The 17,814-nt window shown below is 41.6% G+C and overlaps 1 protein-coding gene across 5 annotated transcripts in view; it reads right to left on the bottom strand.

Annotated features, from left to right (window-relative positions):
• The window catches only part of NHSL1 (NHS like 1), a 263,927-nt gene that overhangs the window by 10,409 nt on the left and 235,704 nt on the right, over window positions 1-17,814 (bottom strand). For 3 of the 5 annotated variants that reach the window (XM_075339826.1, XM_075339827.1, XM_075339830.1), the window contains exons 4-5: window positions 7,359-7,545; window positions 506-637 (exon numbers count right to left, since the gene is read on the bottom strand). In XM_075339826.1, the coding sequence (XP_075195941.1) occupies window positions 506-637; window positions 7,359-7,545 (319 nt within the window). The remainder of the gene's footprint in view (window positions 1-505; window positions 638-7,358; window positions 7,546-17,814) is intronic. The other 2 variants (XM_075339828.1, XM_075339829.1) reach the window with 1 other exon arrangement.

Raw genomic sequence — 17,814 nt, 5'->3', positions numbered from 1 at the left:
ATTTTTTTTGGAGTTGTTGCTATAAACTACATCTGTACACACGAAACAACAACAACCACCTCATGCTCAGCACATACAGATAATTACAGAATGACGCCACTTTAAGAATACATTGATAACCCCACACAGACTCCGGATGCTTGCCATGCCAAGTATATGGTATGTGCTACATTCATAAGTAGGCAGAGCACAGTTAGCGCAGCACATGAGCTGACAGTTGTGGCGGCATTCAGTGCGCTATTAGTTGTAGCAGAGTACAGAAATTATTATGACTCAGGTTCTGTACAATGGAAAGGAACAGTTGTAAGTATAACACTTTAGGAGTTGTAGGATTTTAGTGCAAGTGGTTAGTAGATTCCCCTTTAACCATAACTGTCACCTTGTCATCTTTTGTAAGGCTATCAGACTGTATTGTTTGATGGGTGGCATAAGATGTAATTAAGCTGGTAGTGGTGAGCAATGAGGGTGATGGCTGCTGGTGGAATACAGTTCTGATGAGCCATACCTAGCTCCTTTTGTATGTTGTCTGGGACGCCTGTTATAGTCTTTCTCCTTTTGACTTTCTTCGGACGTCTTACCACAGTGTCAGTATGAATAAGAGACCGCCGGAAGTTGGCTTGGCGGTCGAAATTCTCCCCTGATATAGAGTAGTAGAACAAGCAAGGCAACATTAATCCAAGCACTCTAACATCATGCATCTGTTACCCCTAAATTATTGGGACAATAACACAGGAGGTATTAATGGATGATGTTAGTATAAGTATTACAGCAGGAAAACATACAAGGTGCCTCATGTCACAATAATGTTCCCAGATATATCATTATATATTGCTGATAAATAATAATGGATGTTGACTTTTCGTTATTTGGTGGCAGAGGTATAGCAATTTTGCAACATTAAAAAGGTTGACCAACTTTGGGGACAAACTTTTTTTTTTTTTACTTAAATTTTGTATTTGTAGTTGAAAATAATATTTGCATTTGGATTTCAAGAAACATTCTGCACAGCTTGGCTGCTATAGCTGCTGTGCTTTACTGGCTGCATTACCGGGAAATCCACCAGTCAGCCCTCTATGACGGTCAGATGGCGTTTGTAACTATTATATCTGTCTTTTTCGGAGCTCCTCTCAGCCGATATATGGCCACAGCCTACATCAAAGTTGAAAGTGCAGGGAAATAAAGAGCCTTACTGTAAGGCCTTGTGCGCATGGTGCGTTTTTGATGCTTTTGTTGGTGCAGTATGTTGCCCAAATCTGTATGTCTATCCTTATGCCAGCAAAGGCAATGAGAATTCAGTGCTGTGCACACTTTGCATCTTTTTTTCTTTGCAGTTTTGGGTACAGAAAAAAGAAGCAGCATGTCAATTGTTGGTGCATTTTTTTCTTGCATTTTGTATTCATTCCAGCCTTTGATTTCATTAAAAATATGCGCAACACAGAAACACACCAAAAAGCGCATATGTGTTTTGGTGCATTTTTTCTGCCACAAGGTGCAGATTTTGGTGCAGAAAATTTCTACACCAACAACTCAGCGTGCGCACATACCCAAAGACCAAACGATGCCGACCTTTTAATGAAACCCAAATGCAAAAATGTTTTTATCCCCAAATACACGCATTTAAATAAAAAAAATCCCCTATTGAACTGGGCTTTTTTTCATATAGGATTTCAAAAGGGAGCATGAAAAAAAAACGTACATGTAAAAACGCAATTGCATTTTACAATACAGAATTCCAGTGTTTCGGCATTAAGAAACACATAAAAAAAAAAAATGTTGCCTCGAATTTTCACCAAAAAACACAAAAAAACATTAAAAAAAGAGGGTATATAATTATATATCAATCTATCAAGAAAAACTCAGATTGCTAAACTGTATTTTGGTGTGGACACGCTCCTAAAAAAATGCAGCAAAATAAACGGAGGGCTGAAAGGGATTTGTGAAAGGTCTCACAAAACAATTTTTCAGAAAGTGTTTTCTCGCAAAGTTTTTTTTGTGTGTGGGGATTATTAAATATATTACAGTGCTTTTAGCCCAACTTTCTTCCCTTTAGGACCTTATTCAGACATCCATTTTTCGCATGTCTGTTCTTCCCAAGTTTTTCATGGATCGACTATAATGGGTACATGTTCGATAATGCTGTTCACATATCCTTTTTTTTTTTTTACTTTAATTTTTGCAGGCAACGTAGTGCTCAAAAAACTGGAGATATGTCCATTTTTTATCACAGTCACCTGTGCATCAAATTCGTCAATGTAAGTCTATGGGTTTATGAAAATGATGAACAGCGCACGGATGTCATTTATAACATTGCAATGGGTAGAAGGAGCTTTGCAGTATGGACGGTGATGACCGGCCGCACGTCTCAGGGGCTTAACGTCGCCTCATGAACGTCGGACGCGACACACGGATGTCTGAATGCAGTCCTAATAGTTTTCTAAAACTTCTGGGATTCGCTTACTGAAAAATACGTTTCCTAACCCCACAATTTACACGTACGATAGAACCTTATTGTGACATTGTGGTCTTAAGAGTAAATAATGAATCCGACATAAGTGAACTATCAGGCTGTGTCCACTTCAGGCACAAACGTCCCACTGTGAAAATGCATCCAGGGCTTCAGGGCATGTTCACACACAGTAGATGGGTTATACAGATTTCAGCATCTGAAAAATCCTTTCAGAAGAAAATTTCTGCCACATGTACATAGATTCAGATGGACATGTCAGCAAAACATCACTAGTGTGAATATACCCTTAATCCGCATGCATTTTATTTTACTGCCCCTTCATTAAACACAGCTTTCACCATTACTTTTTAATGAAGTATATGCAAAACATGCAATGAGTAACATCAAGCTCCATCACAGCCACGTGCATACAACCTGGACTCCAATAATGTGCTCGACCTTAAGACAATGGGCATATCAAACTTCACAAATAAATGGATTATTATATGTCTTCTGATGAACCAATATTGATTTATTAGCGTGTTCCCCTAAGACCATGTGTACACGTTGCGTATTTGGTGAGTTTTTTACCTCAGTATTTGTAAGTTAAAACCAGGAGTGGAACAATCAGAGGAAAAGTGTAATAGAAACATGATCACCACTTCTGTATTATTACCCACTGCTGGTGGTTGTGGCTTACACATACTGAGGTAAAAAAAAACCCTCACCAAATACTCAACATGTGCACGTGGCCTTAAGAAGAGCTATGACTGAGGCCACGTGCACACGTTGAGTATTTGGTGAGTTTTTTACCTCAGTATTTGTAAGTTAAAACCAGGAGTGGGACAATCAGAGGGAAAGTGTAATAGAAACACGAGCAACACTTCTGTATTATTACCCACTGCTGGTTTTATCTTACAAATACTGAGGTAAAAACTCACTAAACACTCAATGTGTTCCTGTGGCGTAATGCCTAGGGAAACTGAATAGCACGAAGTCTCAAAGCAGTTATACGTCCATTAACAATATTTAATTGACTTGTCACTCGGGGGACAATGAGCTGCACATGTCGTTCGATATGACTGATGCCTTTACCTTGTCCACCTTTGCCTATGTAAGGTGTACTTTAATATGTCTAAGGTGCCACAGGCTGTACAGAGGGGCAGATTGCACATTCTTCAGCATATTCGAGCTTTGTGTCAGCAGGCCTGAGGTCTTCCCACATGCACATGCTCGCAGCACCACAATTATCATGCAGCACAACTCCCACCCTCCCCCAATAATCCAACCACTCCCATTGCTCCGGCCATTGTATTGCTTTGTCAGGGAAAATGAATGAACCTGCATTCAGAGCGCTCTAAGTGCAAACCCCATGGAAATGGCCTAGCATGCTTATTTCTGCTGAACGTGGCCGGTGAGAAATGACCGTGATTACAGACTTCTCTATGAGCGATGCAGGCTTTAGTGCAGAAAACTGAACTCATTCCATAACATATAGGTGTACATGTTATATATAGAAGTCTGTAACAATTACAGTAAGGCTATGTTCACATGTTGCCTTTTTTGGTATGTTTTTTTTCCCATTGGTTTTATGCAAAAAAACCCCCTATGCGTTTCCAGAAACATACACACTTGGTTTTTTTCCCTAACTGAAATGGAAAACTTCTTTGTTTTTGAGGGAAGCAGCGTGTCAATTTTATCAGTGTTTTTGCTGCTTTTTTACCATTGAATGTAATGAGAGTGTAAAATCACAGGTTTTTTGCTGTGTTTGCTCCATTTTTGCTGCTTTTGTGGTGAATTAAACTAACATGTACTTGAGACAAACGACACAGCAAAAGCGCAAAAGAGATCAGGCAATGTGTGAACATAGCCTAAGGGTATGCCCGCACGTTGCTTTTTACCTGCTTTTTTGCTGCTTTTTCTTCTGCGCTGTTTAATGCCAAAATGGATGTGTTCTTCTATTCAAGCAAAGTCTATGGGAATTTGGGTTTCTTGTTCACACTATGTTGTTCAAAATGCTGCCTTTTTGTGGCAGAACTTTGGTCAAAAACTCAGCTTTGCAGTGCAAAACCCAAATGGCAAAAACAATTGACATGTTGCTTCTTTGAAAAGCTGAGTTTTTGACCAAAGTTCTGCCACAAAAAGGCAGCATTTTGAACAACATAGTGTGAACAAGAAACCCAAATTCCCATAGACTTTGCTTGAATAGAAGAACACATCCATTTTGGCATTAAACAGCGCAGAAGAAAAAGCAGCAAAAAAGCAGGTAAAAAGCAACGTGCGCACATACCCTAACTGTTCATAGAATGATGGCAAGTTCTGGACTTTCTGGCCTCCACACCCTGATCCCGGAGATACTTTATTTCAAGTTTGCCTTTATGTCTATTCTATATGCGGGACAAAAAGAAAATCCTGAACCCCCCAAGAAAAACAAACTTTTAAAAATGGCAATTGGTATCTCAAATAATACAAGGACTGCAGGATGGCACAGAATCCACCAGAGGGAGCAATTCTAATGCAGACGCTCAGGGAGCGCATAGGAATGGGGCGTATATCACCCAGTAATGGGTGTATGCAGAGAAGGGTGATATGTTTTCAGTGAGGACATTCTGTTCCACCTTTTATTAACCACAACAAGTGTTCTGACTTCGCTTGTTCCTAACCACATAGATCTAATCTATACCAGTTTTTGACTCTCTCAATTCAGCTAATATTTAGTAAGTTTTTTGTTTTTTTGTTTGTTTTTTGTCTTTTAACACCAGAACTACTGAGGTAGTCATTTTGACTACTTTGCACCATGTATTTCTATATAGGTGTCACGAGTCCAGTAGTTCTAGTGTTAAATCTATCTGCTTTCTGTGTTTGAGAAGTCACAATCCGGATGTATACAGCTGATAACTTCCAGTGATGGACACTAAAACCCACCACCCATTGATTTCAATGAAAAATCCTCACCGCTACTCAAATAATGCTAATTTTTTTTAGAGATTTAAAATACAAATCATTCTGGGCCACTTTTTGAAACAGCGGGTAACTACATCAGATAAAACTCATTCCGCTTGTGGATCTGAGGCTGAAATCTGTGGATTTCTGTAGCAGATTATTTTTTGCAAATCTTCACCAAATGAAAAATCAGTAATGCGATCTTACCCATAAAGGGAATCTGTAACCACATTTTTGCCATGTAATCTGAGAGAAGTACAATGTAGAGATAGGAATCCTGATTGTATTGGTGTCACTTACTGGGCTGCTTGCTTTAATAAAATCACTGTTTTATCATCATGCGATTATCACTAAAGGACTACTAAACCTGCTTCATGTAGTCCTCCATAGTCCTGTTGAACCATAGCACTAATTGGTGCGTTTCTGCCTATGTACAGTGTACATAGTAAGTTGCCAGTGGTGTGTGCAGGGTAATACAGAGCTCAGCATTCCTACACCAGAACAAACAGTGATTTTGTTAAAACTGCAGCAAGATGCCCAGTAAGTGACACATCATTGGAATCAGGGCCTCTGCCCCTACATCATGGTGCTCTTAGATAGGGTAGCAAAAACCTGGTGACAGATTCCCTTTAAGGGGGCATTAGTCTGTTACATAGAAATATCTCTTTTGCATCATTTTGTACTTCGGGGCGGGGAGTGGTCTACTCTGCGGTACTAAGCCCAGTTGTACATCTCTGACGAAGACATGATGTTGGTTGATTCCAAGTGAACCCAGCAGAAAGCAGCTTCAGATATTACTGGATAACAGTCACAATGAAATGCAAAATCTCTCTCTGCTCATTGTAAAACTTGTTATGCTGATTTAAATCACAAAATGGTGTTAAAAGTGGCAATGCGTAAAATGCAGCTATCTGTTGGTATGTTTACTACACTATATGTACAAGGGCTGTAACGATACAGATGACAATCCATACACTTGTCTGCACACAAACATCAGCTTCAGACTACTCTCACAGTGCATTTTGCAGTGTCCACATACTGGGTGAGCCGGCAAAGCTCCCAGCACTTCCATCAAGCATATCCTTAGTCCTCCGTCCACGCGACAGAGATCGAGAGAGCATCCTTTGTTCTCTGTTGGTTCAGTATACCTCAATACACATTTTTTTTACCTTGTTTTTTTATGCACTATGATATAAACAGGCATCCAGTAAAACTATATATCAAGTGCTATATTTGTTTTTTTTTTTTTGTTTTTTTTACAATGTTAGCCTATTAGCATCAGATGCCACTATATGCTTGTACAGTGTCATTTGTTGTAGATACACATTGAGAAATCCTCCAATGGACACAGCAAAATACAGTGTGAATTGAGCCTAGCAATTCATGCATTGCCTATGATGAGCGAGCACTACCATGATCGGGTGCTCGGTATGTGAAATCAGCAGTTGGATGCTTGGATGGGCGCGACTCGAGCACCAGAGTATAATGGAAGACAATGAGGAACTTGAGCATTTGTGCATTAGTGCTCGAGTCGCGCCCATCCAAGCATCCAACTGCTCGTTTCAAGTAACGAGCACCCGATCATGGTAGTGCTCGCTCATTACAACCTATTATTAGTGATGAGCGAGCACCTCCATATTCGGGTGCTTGGTACTCTTAATCTTCTTGAAAGCTTGGATGGGCACGACTCGAATAGAAGTCAATGGGGAAATCTTCTGGAAAAATGCTTGAGTTCCCCATTATACTCAGGGGCTCGAGTCGCGTCCATCCAAGCATCCAATTGCGTGTTAAGAGTACCAAGAATCCGAGCATGGCAGTGCTCACTCATCACTACCTATTATCAATGATCATTGTAATTTGAGCCATTTTTTATTATATGTAACTTTTTTGTATATAAAATGTACAGACTATCACAGAGGTGACCTTTGTGGTCTTCCTCTCTAAAATACAAAGTATAGTCTGATCATACCAGTAATGTTTATGGGCACCACATCAGTGTGTATAGCCTTAGCCTCTTGACGCATCTTCTCCTCTGGAGTGGGAAGCGGGAGTGACTTGGTCCAGTTGGTTTGGGTATCAGAGAACTCATGAGAAAGAGGGGTTTTTGGTCTTTTCCCAATCAGCAGTCTTTCCTCTTCACTCGAAGAAACTGAAAACTGTAGAGTAAATATGGATCATTAGCTTTACTACCATAAGACTTTATGTCACCCATTACAAAAGGAATAAGATTATATTCATTAGTCACAGTAAGACACTTATTTCCCTTTTGCTCTAAATCTTCGTAAAGGAATTTTCTAGCAACTTCAAATAAAAAAACAACGGCTTTAAGAATTTAAAATAGGTAAGGCTGGGGTTACATGGTGATTCTGGTTGCATCGAGTCACATGGCCAAAAGTCACTCTACAATGCTACAAGTGAAAGGCGCTGTCTCACGACCTCTCAGGTACTGCGAAGAGCGAGAAAATGAAAATTGATTTGCAATTCTCTTTTTTTGGGGCCCTAGTTCTATTCATCGCAATTTAGTAGCTGCACAGAGCGATCTTTGGCCGTGTGACACCTGTCCTGGCTAAAATCGCCATGCAGTCCCAGCCCAAAACTCTTCCCACTAATGCTCCACCGCTCCCTCCCCAATGCTCCTGGTTTCCACGCTGATCTCTGTACTTACTGGTCAGTGTAGACAAACATTTTATGACTGAAGTCAATCGGTGATCAAAACCTCATTGTGAGTGAGTGGCTACAGCAGTCACATGCTTGGTTCCCCGCTGGTCTTTGTGCAGACAAGTGTCGTAATGTGAATGTCGGGGGACCAGTAAGATGAGCATTACTTAGTTTATTAGGTTGCAGTATTCTGAGTTTTTCTTTTAATTTTTAAGTGACTGAACCTTTTATAGGTCAATTTATTACGGACATCAAGATAACAAAATAACAGATTTTATAAATGTAGTGATGCATCCTAGACAATGGTGTGGAGCTAGTTGAAGATATGCAGTTTTGATCCCTATATGTTAGCCCTCGACTGCTTTATACATGTAGCACAATCAGCCAATAAAAACTGAATGTGTCTGTAATTACTGAGGTTGTGTATTAACACATTAAAATTCATGGAGAGAAACAATGCGGGGATCCGTTCGAATTTTATCTAATGACTTTGATGTTCCAACAAAGAAAATTGAAAACTTTGAATGCCTCTCTCTTCGGATGCTACTTATGTATTGAACATACTTTTAGCTTATACAGATCCCATTGATCCTGATGTTTTCTACTTAGATAATGTCCACTACTCGCCGGCTCTCGCGTCTCTGGCGCTCACATGAGGTTGTTACTGCTGTAACAGCATTGGCACAGGAGGTGAGTATAGGCTTTGTTATTTTAATAAGCCAAACGTGGGGAATGAAAAGGGGTTGTCCTAGTAGTGGACAACCCATTTAAGTGCACAAGATGGAAATGTCCAATGCAGCTTATTACAAATTCTATATATTGCTGTACATATACTATTACATGGCAAATATCTGGATATTTTGTAATTTATTGAAAAGTTAGAGTAAGTTCAAAGGCAGACACCTAGATTATTTAATGGGATGGAAAGCCTCTTCTATAATGAGATGTTTTGCTTACAAAAAAATACACCTCAGACGAGATACAGTATCATTTATATGTGTAAAACATGTGTGGTCAATACAAAGGACTGGTATACTGTATGAATTATTCCTTCCAAAGACAATACTAAGGACCAGGGGCACTCATTACATGCGGAGGAAATGCTATTCCGGAAACTAAATAGGAAGGATTCTTTACAGTTAGAGTAGTCAGACTGTGGAATGCCCTACCACATTCGGCAGGTTCTATAACAGCATTCAAAAAAGGGCTGGATGCTTTTCTCACAACAAATAGTATTGTTGGATACATATAAACTAGCAATAGACAATGCATAACTGGTGAGGAGGGTTGAGCTTGATGGATCTAAGTCATTTGTAACCTATTTAGCTATGTAATATTCGCCTACATTTATAACTGTTTTATCTCTAAGAACAATCATCTTAGTGCCACTTCCTGATATTGCTTCCTAGGAATTCTTAAGAAATGTGTGCGTGACTAATCAGGGCAGCCCCTTTGTGATCTATCAGAACTGTCTCTAGTGGCTGCCTTCTGGCATATATATAGCTTGTGAAGACCCCACCACCAACATCCAGCTGCAAATATATAGGTCAAAGCTGTTCCTGGAATTCATTTTGGGAGCTTTTGTGTAGAAATAGCAAAGCAAGGAAATGCATACATATTCTAGTCAGAGGAGGTATTTGGTGTTCTCGCAAACATAAGATTGGTGTACGAGCAAAAATATTGTTTTACGGTAGTTTTATCATTATTAATATATATTGTTGATTATTTCATACATTTTACATATTGATTCTTTAGATTAATAATTAGATCACTGAATATATTATTTTCCGCAGTGGCTCGGGGCAACAGTGACCATTAGTCTGGAAACAACAGTGATAAAACAGATGTTGCCAAGAAGGGATGGTGTAATATAAAATACAGTACATAATAACACTATACTTCTGCAGTACTACTATATTTAGTAATTGTACAAAGCATCTATTGACACCAGAGCAAGGTGCTGCCTTTATGTTTTGCAGAAACTGACCTACAGTGCAGATTATTAATATATACTGGAAATTCAACTGCACAACATTTCTGCAACAAACTACATGAAATTTGCTGCGGACTTTGCTACTTCCAATGTGAACGTACCCCTACAGTTCATGCTGCATTGATGCTATATATGTTCTGAAAAAACTAGGAAACAATTAACCAGCACTTACGCTATAAAGACAAAAGTATTGAGACATCCCTTAATAAACCATTTTCACGGGTGTATAAAATGTAGCCCCTTGTCACGCAGTCTGCCATTAGTAAAGAGGTTGTCCGGGCTAAAATAAGTCTGCAGTCACTCTGTGTGACTGCAGACTCATGAATCCTCCCAGTGAATGCACAGTGCGCTGGGAGGATTCGCTGGTTTCTGAGCCAGGAGCGGTGGTCACGTGACCACAATTGTGCTCTATGTACTTTTCCGGTCAGAACCCGACTAGTGGGCACGGCATCACTCAGTACAAGTGTATGAAGTAGGCGCACAACTAGTGCGCATGGTCATCCAGTAGAAGCAGTTTTGCTCAATACATTTGTATGGAGCAAGGTTGTGCTCACTAGTCTGGTTCTGGCCGGGAACATGCATAGCGCACAATTGCAGTCACATGACCACCGTTCCTAGCTCAGAAACCGTCGAATTCTTGCAGCACACGGTGCGTGTTCTGGGTGGATTCATGAGTTGGCAGTCACATAAAGTGACTGCAGACTTATCACTTTAGCCCAGAGAACCCATTTTAAGATTTGTGAAAGAATGGATCCTTCTAAAGAGCTCAGTGAATTTGTGCATAGTCCTGTAATAGGATGCCACCCCACTGTTGTAACAAATCAGTTGGTGAAATTTCTTCCCTCCAGTGGAGGTGTTTAGCAACCACAGAAAATCTGCCACGAAGCGTAGTTCACATTAAGTTACATAAGGGGCACCAAGTGATAAGGCGCATAGGGTATAGAGGTCATCAAGGCACTGCTGACTCAATAACTGCAGAGTTTCCGAACTCTTTTGACATTAAGATCAGTCCAAAAACTGTGCAATGGAAGCTTTAATACATGGATGTCCATGGTCGTCCAGATGCACCAATGGGCACAATGCAAGTTCTATAAAGGCTTGGTTGGGTGAGTTTGGTGAGGAAGAACATGACTGGCTGCATAGAGTCCTAACCTCAACCCCATCAATCATCTTTGGGATGAACTAGAATGTAAATTGTAAGCTGAGCAAGGCCCTCTCATCCAACATCAGTGTGTTTCCTCACAAATGTATATTTGGGCAAACGGTCCTCACAAATGATCTTCTGTATAATTGGGCAAACGGTCCTCACAAATGATCTTCTGTATAATTGGGCAAACGGTCCTCACAAATGATCTTCTGTATAATTGGGAAAACGGTCCTCACAAATGATCTTCTGTATAATTGGGAAAACGGTCCTCACAAATGATCTTCTGTATAATTGGGAAAACATACCTACAGACATAATCTTGTAGAAAGACTTCCCATAAAAATGGAAGTTAGTATAGCTGCGAAGGGGGACTAACTCAATATGAATGCCTATAGATTAGGAATGGGATGTTATGAAGGGCCCTGTTGATGTAATGTGTAGTTGCCTAAACATTGTGTCGCGGGCGGAGGAGGGGACGCTACGCTCTCCAACTGCTCGGGTCCGGCTGCCGCTGCTCTGTGGTGGCTCGAGCGGTGGGCCGGATCCCGGGGCTCGAGCGGCGCTCCTCGCCCGTGAGTGAAAAGGGGATGATTGGTTGTGGGGGTGTTGATTATGGATATTGTCCGTGACGCCACCCACGGTTGTGGTGATTTTGGTGACACCACCGCTGCTCTGAACGGGGATCCCGGGAGCGGTGACAGGGAGCAGCTGAGTTGTTATTTCTCCCCTCCGTGGGTAGGGGTTTGGTTGTCCCGGGGCCCGGTAATGGGGTAGGGCTGGATGGCAGGCGGGTTGCGGGGCCTGGTGAGGTGCAGGGTACAGGCGCAGCGCTGTGCCGTACGGCACGGGGGTACTCACTCAGCCTGAGATGATGACACAATTCTCGGTAAAACACACGGCTGGATGGACGGGTCCCCAGATGGCTGCAGTTGTTTCTTCCCCGTAGGTTAGTGATGACTGTCTCTCCCTGCACCTATGTTCTATGTTGATTCCGATGGGTTCCCACCGGTAACCTGCTCCCCGACTTGGATGTGGGCCAGAGGAGCCCCTTTTGCCCGCAGGCGCTGGCCCTGGGAAACGGTTGCCCTTGGCGGTGGCGGTGTCTCCCCTTCACGGTTGGACGGTTGCCTTCTGTCGGGACTTGACTGTTTGGAAACCCAGGAGGTCCCCTTCACTAACGGATTTGGCAAATTCACGGCGACTCCTAGCCTTGCCGGGGTCCGAAAAGCCCCTGCCAATGGTGCTGGCTTCTCCTTGTGTACCGGTCCGGTACCGCCGGGCCACCGCCCGTCCACGGTCCTTACGGCAAACTCCGATAGGCCACTCCTGCAGATGGTCACCACCGTCTGCCAACCTTGTTGCTCCGTCCGGGCCACACACCCGGACTCACTTCAGTCTGCTCTCTTGCCACTTCACTACTGCTCACTTTTCCTCCTTCCACTTTCACTGTCCAAGCTAATCTGCTCCTTTTCCCTCCTCCAGGACTGTGAACTCCTTGGTGGGTGGAGACCAACCGCCTGGCTCCACCCCCTGGTGTGGACATCAGCCCCTGGGGAAGGCAACAAGGGTTTTGTGTCTGGCTTAGATGTGCCTAATCGGGGTGTAGGGTATGGTGGTGTAGTTACCTGTGGCCCCTGGCTTGTCCAGGGCGCCACAATTGCTTCATATAGTATAGTTGCAATCTTCTTTTACATTGTGACCAATACATAGTTATATACATATTTGGGATTAAACAATTGTTTGATTACACAATCTAAAAAATGTGAATTCTGATTTTGATAGTACAAATATCAGTGGGTGTGATGATAGGCAGAGTAGGAACTAGGCCTCTCTTTCCTTGTCTAGTGTGTATGAGGCGGACCTGTGGCCCCAGCCCCTCTGATGTGTGATTCCACACAGAGCAACTTGTAATGTCGCCTATGTCAATGGAACATTAAAGCACCAGTATCAGTATATTCTATATATCAACATACATATGATAAATGCTAGTATGATAGTCTATTACATTCTAATTGTTAAATGCTTCATAAATCACAGATATTTCCAGGCATAATACTGTTAGTTCTAAGCCTAAAAAAGAGTATTATTGAGCAAAAGTCTAACTATGTCATGCTATTCTATTACACACAGATCAGCGTTTCCAGAACAGGGACATGATTGAACCAGAAATGTTTGTAGGACCAATAGGCGTCATCAATCGATTGGCTGCATGAAGTGAAGATTAGTGCTCTCTGTAATCTGACCCTGAAGTGGCATTAAGTATAAGAGAGACTATTCACATGATTCTCGTGGGAATATAGACCTGTTCTTTCCACTCACAGTACACATTTACAGATGTGTACAAGTACTTAAGTTATTGTTAGTCTATGGTACCAAGGCATACAATCCAATAACAAAGAAGACAGATAGTAACAATATAAAACTGCCTTTAAAGGGAATCTATCAACAGGTTTTTGCAATGTAACCTAAGAGCAGCATAATGTAGGGGTTCAGAGCCTGAATCCAGTGATGTCACCACTTACTAGGCTGTGTGTTGCTCTTTCAACAAAATCAGTGTTTTGTCTCCCGGAGTATATCACTACCAGACTAGTTGTCGTGTGCCTCCTGGTAAATGGGTCTGTTTAACCATGCCTCCATCACTGATTAGCAGCTTTCTGTCAATATACAGTGTACACAGCTAACAATCAGTGGTGTGAGTGGGGCTATACTGGGTTCAGCATTCTGAGTAATGATAGCTCTGTAAAGAAAATAGAGATTGTATCAAAATGACAGCACGTAGATCAGCAACTGACACAATGGCTGGAATCAAGACCTCAAGCTCTATATCATGCTGTTCTGTGACTACATAGCAAAAACCTGGTGACAGATTCCACTTAATGTGAGGTTTAGACTCATTCATACTACTGTTACTAATAACACTCTTGGGTATATTGATATTTGTAGCCTATAATATGAGTAATTCTCCTTTGCACATCAGACTTCATGTCTATTGGCGGTTCCATACACTATGAAATGCCACCATGTCATCATTATGGTTTCCCTGTTCTGATTTCATCTTATTGGAATCATGGCCTTATCCTGAGAGAGAACGCTGGTGAAGAATAATAAAGAGGTGCTAGCTCTAATTCTACAGATTTACAGCACCCATATGGGAGCGTCTGAGCTACAGCCGGTGTACCTTCATGTTCCAGGGCACCAAGCAACAGCAGACACTATGGCAAGACTGACAGATGCATCCTAACACATTAGACTGTGCGGAAAAGAGAAAATGAGTATAAAAGGATGCCAGAGACAGCAAATGTACATGAACATGCTGAGCATCAAACATTCAATGGAAAACACAAAGGAACAGACAGTCTTTAGTCCAGGGCCGGGACATACGGAGGCAGAGGCAGGCGGCTGCTTAGGGCGCTGCCTCACATACCCCTGAAGGGGGGTACAATTTTTTTTTAAAAAAAAAAGAGAATTTCTGTTGTTGTATAGCACTGCTGATATACAGCGCCCCAACTGACAAATGGTGTGCAGCCATCAGTAATGCAAAGAGTGATAGCTGGTGTACAGACAGGCCACTTGTGCTAGTGACTCGTTGACAATGCTCATGGAATTGCCTGCACCCTGGCACACACTGAGCATAACAGTGCTTCAGGGCCAGAGCTATTTTCAACCGCATGTGCAAGCCACCGTGCTATCAAAGTTCCACAGCTGCAGCGGACGTGAGTGACCAGTCACCGGAGCACAAAGAACTCACGGCATTGTGCCACCTGCAGCAGGAAAAGGATGACAGTGCTGCCCATCATGGGAGCAGGGATGGGACAGATGCAGGGTTGGGTTTTTGTTTTAACGTGTGTAGCATCGATATATATGTATATTATCCATGCACTGCAACATTACTGTGCGTATTATCCCTGTACTGTGGCATCACAGTGTTTATTACCTCTGTACTGTTACTTCACTTTGTACATTACCCCTGTGCTGTAACATCACAGTGTTTATTATCCATTTACCACAACATTGCTGTGTATACACTGTGTGCAGAATTATTAGGCAAGTTGTATTTTAGAGGATTTTTTTTTATTATTGATCAACAACTATGTTCTCAATCAACCCAAAAGACTCATAAATATTAAAGCTTAATATTTTTGGATGTTGGAGTGGGTTTTTTTTAGATTTGGCTATCTTAGGAGGATAACTGTTTGTGCAGGTAACTATTACTGTGCAGGATTATTAGGCAACTTAATAAAAACCAAATATATTTCCATCTCACTTGTTTATTTTCACCAGGCAAACCAATATAACTGCACAAAATTTAGAAATAAACATTTCTGACATGCAAAAACAAAACCCCCAAAAAATTAGTGCCCAATATAGCCACCATTCTTTCTGATGACACAACAGCCTACCATCCATAGATTCTGTCAGTTGCTTAATCTGTTTATGATCAACATTGCGTGCAGCAGCCACCATAGCCTCCCAGACACTGTTCCGAGAGGTGTACTCTTTTCCCTCCCTGAAGATCTCACATTTTATGAGGGACCACAGGTTCTCTATGGGGTTCAGATCAGGTGAACAAGGGGGCCATGTCATTATTTTTTCATCTTTTAGACCTTTACTGGCCAGCCACGCAGTGGAGTACTTGGATGCATGTGATGGAGCATTGTCCTGCATGAAAATCATATTTTTCTTGAACGATACTGACTTCTTCCTGTACCACTGCTTGAAGAAGTTGTCTTCCAGAAACTGGCAGTAGGTCTGAGAGTTGAGCTTCATTCCATCCTAAACCCGAAAAGGTCCCACAAGTTCATCTTTGATGATACCAGCCCATACCAGTACCCCACCTCCACCTTGTTGGCGTCTTGAGTCTGAGTGGAGCTCTCTGCCCTTTACTGATCTAGCCTCTGGCCCATCCATCTGGCCCATCAAGAGTCACTCTCATTTCATCAGTCCATAAAACCTTTGAAAAATCAGTCTTAAGATATTTATTGGCCCTGTCTTAACGTTTTATCTTATGTTTTTTGTTCAAAGCTGGTCATTTTTCAGCCTTCCTTAACTTGGCCATGTCCCTGAGTATGGCACACCTTGTGATTTTTGATACTCCAGTAACGTTGCAGCTCTGAAATATGGCCAAACTGGTAGCAAATGGCATTTTGGCAGCTTCACGCTTGATTTTCCTCAATTCATGGGCAGTTATTTTGCGCCTTTTTTGCCCAACACGCTTCTTGCGACCCTGTTGGCTATTTGCCATGAAACGCTTGAATGTTCGGTGATCACGTTTCAAAAGTTTGGCAATTTCAAGACTGCTGCATCCCTCTGCAAGACATCTCACAATTTTGGACTTTTCAGAGCCCGTCAAATCTCTCTTCTGACCCATTTTGCCAAAAGAAAGGAAGTTGCCTAATAATTAAGCACACCTTATATAGGGTGTTGATGTCATTATACCACACCCCTCCTCATTACAGAGATGCACATCACCTGATTTACTTAATTGGTAGTTGGCTCTCAAGCCTATACAGCTTGGAGTAGGACAACATGTAAAAAAAGTATCGTGATCAAAATACTCATTTGCCTAATAATACTGCACACAGTGTATTATCCCTGTACTGTGACATCATAGTGTTTATACCTGTATTGTGACATTGCTGTGTGTATTTCAGCTATACTACGACATTACTGTGTGTATCATCTCTGTAATGTGATATAGTGTTTGATATTTGTACTGTCACATCGCTATGTGTATTACCCCTGTATGTGACATTGCTATGTGTTTATCCTTTATTCTGTGACATCATAGTGTTTATTATCCCGGTACTGTGACATTGCTGTGTGTATTACCCCTGTACTGTGACATTACTGTGTGTATTATCCCGGTACTGTGACATTGCTGTGTGTATTACCCCTGTACTGTGACATTACTGTGTGTATTATCCCATACTGTGACATCACTGTGTGCATTACCCCTGTACTGTGACATTACTGTGTGTATTATCCTTGTAGTGTGACATCTCTGTGTGTATTACCCCATACTGTGACATCATTGTGTGTATTATCCCTGTACTGTGACATCGCTGTGTGTATTACCCCATACTGTGACATCACTGTGTGTATTACCAATGTACTGTGACACCACTGTGTTTATTCTGCCTGTACTGTGACATCAATGTGTATTATCCCTGTACAGTGACATCCCTTTGTGTATCATCCCTGTGCTGTGACATCGCTATGTGCATTATCCCTATACTGTGACATAATAGTGTTTATTAAACTGGAAGTATGGAGTATGTGTAGAAGTGGGTGAAAGTGGGCAAGGTGCTCAAGAAGTGATTAGCCACACAATTCTGTGTGTTACTTTCTGCAAAGAAGAATTATGGCTGGAATACGTCACAGCAGACTGTGTCGGATGAAGAAGAAAAGAAAAAATGAGTGCCTTTTATTGGAAATGGCACTGTGAGTCACTGGCTTTACCTATAGTGTTCACATTTATATGGTCTGAAGTGCTATCTACCACTACGAGGTCACTGTATGGTGGTAATATCGGTATTAATCGGTATTAGTGGATTTTTAGTGATCCGTATGGTGATATTACTTAGTCACCACAGTATTTGTTGGTAATATATGGCCATAGAGTGGTGG

Source organism: Anomaloglossus baeobatrachus, chromosome 3 (genome assembly GCF_048569485.1).
Source record: "Anomaloglossus baeobatrachus isolate aAnoBae1 chromosome 3, aAnoBae1.hap1, whole genome shotgun sequence".
In the NCBI taxonomy this organism is placed as follows: Eukaryota; Metazoa; Chordata; class Amphibia; order Anura; family Aromobatidae; genus Anomaloglossus; species Anomaloglossus baeobatrachus.
Note: the sequence above shows the minus strand (reverse complement) of the source record. Positions and strands in the feature narration are given on the sequence as shown.